The 7,078-nt window shown below is 36.8% G+C and overlaps 1 protein-coding gene across 1 annotated transcript; it reads right to left on the bottom strand.

Moving 5' to 3' along the window:
• Positions 1-471: 471 nt before the first annotated feature.
• On the bottom strand, positions 472-1,635 carry LOC133754025 (zinc finger Ran-binding domain-containing protein 2-like). The gene has a single exon (XM_062184654.1). It carries the CDS (start codon positions 1,581-1,583, stop codon positions 618-620), a length of 966 nt encoding a protein of 321 aa, XP_062040638.1. The 5' UTR covers positions 1,584-1,635; the 3' UTR covers positions 472-617.
• Positions 1,636-7,078: the final 5,443 nt, after the last annotated feature.

Below are 7,078 nucleotides of genomic sequence, written 5' to 3'. Positions count from 1 at the left end.
CCCCTCCCATAACTTCCCTCCCACCCGCAACCCTCCCCTCTCCCGCTCCCTCTCCCCTCACATTTGCATCAAGATTCATTTTCAATTCTCTTTATATACAGAAGATCAATTTAGTATAAAGATTTCAACAGTTTGCACCCACATAGAAACACAAAGTGAAACATACTGTTTGAGTACTAGTTATAGCATTAAATCACAATGTACAGCACATTAAGGACAGAGATCCCACATGAGGAGCAAGTGCACAGTGGCTCCTGTTGTTGACCCAACAAATTGACACTCTAGTTTATGGTGCCAGTAACCACCCTAGGCTGTCGTCATGAGTTGCCAAGGCTATGGAAGCCTTCCAAGTTCGCCGACAAATAAACACAGCTGTATTGTCCTGAAAAGCAATGAAAGACATGCACCTCTACTAGCAGATTTAGCACTTCTGACCAAGTAAGACACCAACTTCTTAAAAATTATGTTTCATGCACTGCACTGTTTTTTTTTAAGATGTAAATTTTAATACAGTATTTCTTTTTTGAACTTGAATGGGAACCAGAATGGGACGATCCAGAAGATGACCTGTGGTGCCTGGGTAAAGTAGTGGTGTTCCGTAGGGGTTGGCCCTGGGCTCAGGGTTGTTTAGTGTTTTCACCAATCACCTGGCTTTCGGGTGACCGTGATCTTGTTCGTCTTTTTTTGCGATCACCGGATGAAGAAGATCTAGAACGACTTCTCTTTCTGTTCCTCTCAGGAGAAGATGATGAACTTGAGTAAGATCTTTTTTGTGGGGAAGAAGAGCCCCTGTGGGACCTGGAGCTGGATCTTGATTTCGACCCACGAGATCTCGAACGTTCTCTGGAACTGGAACGAGATCTTGACTGCGAACTGGAAGAACTCCTTGAACGGGACCTGGACCTAGACCTTGAACTTGAGGGGGAGGATGAGCGTGATGAAGACCGTGAATGTGAAGATCGAGACTTTGAGCGACTTCGTCTACTAGACTTCTTTTTATTACTACTATCTTCTTCTTCACTGGCATCAAGATTATATTTTGAGAGATCGGCATCATCTTCATCTTCATCCTCATCTAATTTATATTTAGAAAGATCTTCATCCTCATCCTCTTCTTCTCCCTCTGATTCTTTGTCTTCAACTTCTTTTAATATGGATGCAGGACCAACTGCCTTTCCTCTGTATTTTTTCTTCTTACGTCCAAACTCATCATATTCACCATCAGATTCTTCTCTTTCTATATATTCAACATTTTCTCTTTCATTAAAACCACCACCATAGCCTGTTCTTTCTTCTAGTTTAGCATACTTCGGAGTATTACACATATTACATTCTGATCTTCTGGCCCAATTCACATTACTGCAAGTTTTACACTGCCAATCATTAGCACTAAATAGGCCTCGGCTCTTTTCTGCAAGTGTCTTTCCTATTTCAGTGCCTCCAGCTTTCATCATCTTGGCTTCAGTTGTTTTCTCCCGACCACATCGATTACAACTGGTTCTTCTAGCAAAATTTACGTTTCCACATTTTTTGTCAGGGCAAATCCAGTCCCCGTCACTGACTTGGAAATTCTTGGTCGACATCTTGAACGCCACCACCTCAGCCAGCCGCAGCTACGTCTTCACAGGAGGAATCGGGAAGGGGCTTTAATGCTTTCTTAAAGCTATTGCTTTGATACTTTAATTTTCCAGCTGTCCACAATGCTATTAAAACTTATTTATTGGATATGGCACCTTAATTCATAGGGAGTATGCATATATATGTGAGTACTAGAAAAGCATATATTTATATATAACAGCAGATATGTGAGTCTTTTTAAAAAGAGTTATTTATTTATTTGAAATTTAGAATTACAAACAGGCAGAGACAGAGACAGAGATAGGTTTGGTTCTGCATTTAATTTATGATACATTATTTTCTGACAAACTGAATGGGTTCATTTTGGCAATAGATGAACAAAACTGCTTTAAACAGAATTACCAAAATGATTTTTTAATATTTATTTATTTATTTATTTATTTATTTATTTATTTATTTGAAAGAATTACAGAGAGAAAGAGAGAGAGAGAGAGAGAGAGAGAGAGAGAGAGAGAGAGAGAGAGTCTTTCATCTGCTGGTTCACTCCCCAATTTGCTGCAATGGCCAGAGCTGCATGGATCCAAAGCCAGGTGCCAGGAGCCTCTTCTGGGTCTCCCACTTGGATACCCAAGGATTGGGCCATCTTCTACTGTTTTCCAAGCAATAGCAGAGAGCTGGCTTGGAGCTGGAACAGCTGGAACTCAATCCAGTGCCAATATTGGATGCTGGCACTGCAGGTGGTGACTCTGCCCACTATGACACAGTGCTGACCCCATGTCAGTCATTTGAGTGTATTATGATGCTTACTTAGAATTAAGAATTGAATAAATACTAAAGATATAGCAGTAATAGATATTTATAATTAGATTTTAGCAGGTTTACAATAAGCCATAATTTTTTACAAAAATTTATATTGATTTTTAACATAATTTAAAAATATCTTATTCATGATAAAGTCAGTGCTGAGAAAAATGAGATTATTCTGGTGAACATAGCAATTTGAGATTAGATCTCTTGGTGTTAATTTACAGCTTATGGTCTATTGTTTAGTTAATTTCTATATTTTGATTTAATACTGCTACTAATATCCTGTTCTTAGTGGCTTAATATGTAGTGGGAAATGTTTTAAAAATAATGTATGGGCATATGGACTACACCATTGTATTACAGATGAGAAACTTCTTTGCAATGAATCGATATCTTGATTTGTGTAAAGGGTAATGATATTTAATGACTTTCAGAATCACTATGATAGTCAATCAAACTAATTATGAAACGTGGTAGAAATAAAGTGTCGTTATTCTGTTTTTGGAAGTTAATCACCAGCAGCTTACTTTTTAAAAGTATTTATTTCATTTATTGAAAATCATAATGAAAAGGAAGGAGTCAGAGAAAGAAACACACACACACGGAGAGAGAGAAAGAGAGAGAGAGAGAGAGAGAGAGAGAGAGAGAGAGAGAGAGAGATCTTTCATCCATTGGTTCACAATCCAAATGGATACAATAGCCAGGGCAAGGCCTTGCTGAAGCCAGGAGGCAGAAACTCAAGCTAGGTTTCCCACACAGGTGATATGGCAAGTAGTGGATTAACTAGCTTGACCACAATGCCATCCCCACGAACATATTCTTTTTAATAAGATTTGTTTTATTTAGTTGAAAAGCAGAATGACAGGGATGGAGGAGGAATGAGGGAAAGTGATCTACCAACCATTGGTTCATTCCTAAATGTCTGCAACACTGGGGTTGTGTTAGGTGGAATCCAGGAGTCAGGAGTTTAATGATAGGAGTCACCCACAGGGTGGCAGTCCCCAAGTACTTGAGTCATCTTCCACTGCTTTTCAAGGTACCTTAAAGAGGAGCTGGAGTATATACTGAATCCATCTTCAGTATATAAAGACAATTGAAAATGAAAAAAAAACAACTTGGTTTTAAATTGGAAATTGCATAGAAAATTAATCAATTTTTTAAAAATATCATGTGGGATCTCTGTCCTTAATGTGCTGTACATTGTGATTTAATGCTATAACTAGTACTCCAACAGTATTTTTCACTTTGTGTTACTATGTGGGGGCAAACTGTTGAAATCTTTACTTAATATATACTAAACTGATCTTCTGTATATAAAGAGAATTGAAAATGAATCTTGATGTGAATGGAAGAGGAGAGAGAGCGGGAAAGGGGAGGATGGCGGGTGGGAGGGAAGTTGGGGGTGGAGCAATTGTAATCCATAAGCTGTACTTTGGAAATTTATATTCATTAAATAAAAGTTTTAAAAAAAAGAGGAGCTGGAATAAAAGTGAATTATCTGGGACTTGCAGGTGGCAGCTTATCCCACTGTGATGAATAAATATATCACAGTACCATTGCTTAATTATTATGGTTTGACAAGTTTGACAATTCAGTCAGAGGCAGCAGATGATGGCTGAAATAGTTGAATCTCTGTCACCCACAGAGGAGGCTTGGATTGATTTCCCATCTTCTGGCCTGGACCAGCTCTGGGTATTGTCACCATCCAGCATCTGGGGAGTGAGCTAGTCTATAGAATGTTTGTCTCTTTCTATCTTTCCTCCCCTCCCTACCCCTCCCCTCCCCCTCTGCTTCCCTTCCCTCTTCCTCCTCCTCCTTCTTCTTCTCTCCCTCTCTCTCTCTCTCCCTCCTCCCTCCTTCCCTGCCTCCTTTTAACATAATGGTTTGAATCCTATTTTGGTTTCTGATTCCAGTTTCCAGCTGGTGTACACCCTTGGGCAGCAACAGGTGATGACTCAAATTGATGGGCCCTTGCCACTAATGTGGGAAATCTGGATTTCAGTCCAGTTACCACTTTAGAATTAGCCCAACCATGAGCATTTTTGGTATTTGAGAGAGAAGCCTACTGATGGGAGATCTCTCTCTCTCTCTCTCTCTCCCTCTCTCTCTCTCACATGCACTCTTTCTCATTCTCTTGCTCTCACTCTAGCTCTCACCTTCATCTCCATCCCTGCATGCCCATAAACAAAGATGTTTAACAAATAGACTGAGATAAGGTAAATGTAGTTATATTAATCCATAGAAAACCATATTTTAAGAAGAATAAAGGGCTAAAGCATGTAAACAAATAGCTAGGACAAAACATATCCTCAATGAATAAATAAACTCAATTAGCTGAAGCAAGAAGGAAAGCTTTGTAAGCAAGAACAAAAATAAAGAACAAATATGCAGTACAATGAAACACTGAAAGTCTTACTGAACTAATATTACATTAACTATAAAGGCTCTAAACATTCCAATTAAATCAGTTTTTATACTGAAGAAAAAAGTCACTCCATCTATATGCTAAAGAAGTTAAATTTCTGAAAGAAATGAAAATTAAATTAAATACAGTACACTGACAAGTTAAAATAAAAAGAATATGTTGCAAACACTAATCATAGTAAGCTAGACTGACTATTGCTAGGAAGCAACATAGATTTCAGGACATGGCATATTGCTAGGGATAAAAAATGACATTTCATAATGACAAAAAGACCAATTGACAAGGAATATATAATTACATATCTATAAAAGGACAGAGATTCAACAGTTGCATGTATAAAAACAGCTGACTGTAATAAGAAACAATTGTGTACATAAATGATAGCTGAATGTTTCAGTATGCATTTACAGTATTACAAAAAAATGAAATACTACCTACTAACTGGGTGAAAACATTTGCAAATCACATGTCTCAAAAGTACATTGAAGTCTGATTAGAAAATGGACCAAGATATGAACATACATTTCCCAAAGTGGTAGGTATATACATATAGGAAGTAAGTACATGAAAAATAAACAAGTTCATTAGCCTTTGTGGAAATACAAATTAAGGACATAATGAGATACTGTCACAATCTGAAGTTTATGCTGACAATATAAAGTGGTAGAAAGGATTTGAAGTGACTAGACCTCTCTCAAATTACAGGTTGGAATGTAAGCTGGCATATCAGCTCTGGAAAAAAAAATCATGGCTGTGTTTTATAAACACACATCACCATATAAGTATAATTTAAAAGTTGCATTCCCAGCAATTTATCTTAGGGGAATGAAAACAACATTCATGCAAAGAATCTGAATATAAATATACATTAACAGCTTTATTAATACTCAAATAAAACTGAAACAACCTAAATGTTTTTCAGTGAACAAATAGATAAACTATGGTGCATCTGTTCAGTGAAATTATTACTCAAAAATAAAATGTACAATATAATGAATTTTAGGAACATTATGTTAGGTGAAAGAAGCTAGACACAGAATCTACACTTTTTTTAAAAATATATATATTCTATAGATGAAGAAAGCACATTTGTAGTTCCCTAGTATTGAAGTTGGGAATGGAATAAACTGCATATGGGCATGAAAGGAATTTGTGAGTGGAAGAAATGGATCATGGTGGGGCTGGCACTGTGGCTTAATAGGTAAAACCATCGCCTGCATTGCTGGCATCCCATATGGGTACTTGTTCATGTCTTGACTGCTACAGTTCAGATCCAGCCCTCTGCTATGTCATGGGAAAGCAGTAGAAGATTGCCCAAGTCTTTGTGCAACTGCACCCACATGGGATTCCTGGAAGAAGATCTTGGCTCCCGGCTTTGGATCGGCCCAACTCCAGCCAGTGAGGCCAGCTGGTGAGTGAACCTGCAGATGGAAGACCTCTCTCTCTTTCTGCCTCTGTCTCTCTGTAACTCTGCCTTTCAAATAAATAAATAAATACATAAATAATAAATTTCAAATAAATAAATAAAATGGATTATGATAGTTGTATGAACTGTATATACCATAACTTTACTAGGAATCATTAAATTGCATTCAAACAATGTGTTCATTATATTAAATCATGCTGTTCTGTAAAAAGCATAAGATAGTATATAAAATATGATGGTGTATCATGTGGTTTATGAAATAAAGTTAGGTATACAAGAAAATAAGATAAATGTGAAGAGGAGAAAAGTTAAAAACATAGTATTATAAAGTTCCAGTATGTAAAGCAATACAATATCATTTGAATGCCAATTTTCATAATTTAAACCCAATATCCTAAACCCTATATCCTAAACCCTAAAGAAAAACTAAAATAATAAAATCAATAGTTATGTATAACTCTCATCTGGGAAATGAACCAGCAGATAGAAGTGTGCTCTCTCTCTCTTTCTCTCTAAATCATTCAAATAATTAAATAAATCCTTAAAACATTTTAATATTCATAAAATGGAACTAATGCAGAAGTTTATGTTGGTGCAATGCTAATTTTGAAAGTCATGTGCTTTTCATTATTATGCATTCTCCATATATAATGACAATATCTTTTTGCCGAAAAAAGTATCAAAATAAACTCATATGTTCAAATTCACTTTTTCGAAGTTTTTGAAGTTCTCTTATATATGTTTCACTTACCTCACTGTGCAGTGTAGGACAGCCAGAACTGTTGCTACTTCCCAGACGATTGATCCAACATCTGTGTTCCACTTGCTGCATAAGCACCTAC

The sequence above is a fragment of the Lepus europaeus genome, chromosome Y, assembly GCF_033115175.1.
Source record: "Lepus europaeus isolate LE1 chromosome Y, mLepTim1.pri, whole genome shotgun sequence".
NCBI lineage: Eukaryota > Metazoa > Chordata > Mammalia > Lagomorpha > Leporidae > Lepus > Lepus europaeus.
The sequence above is the reverse complement of the archived record's forward strand: the minus strand, read 5'-3'. Positions and strand labels throughout refer to the sequence as shown.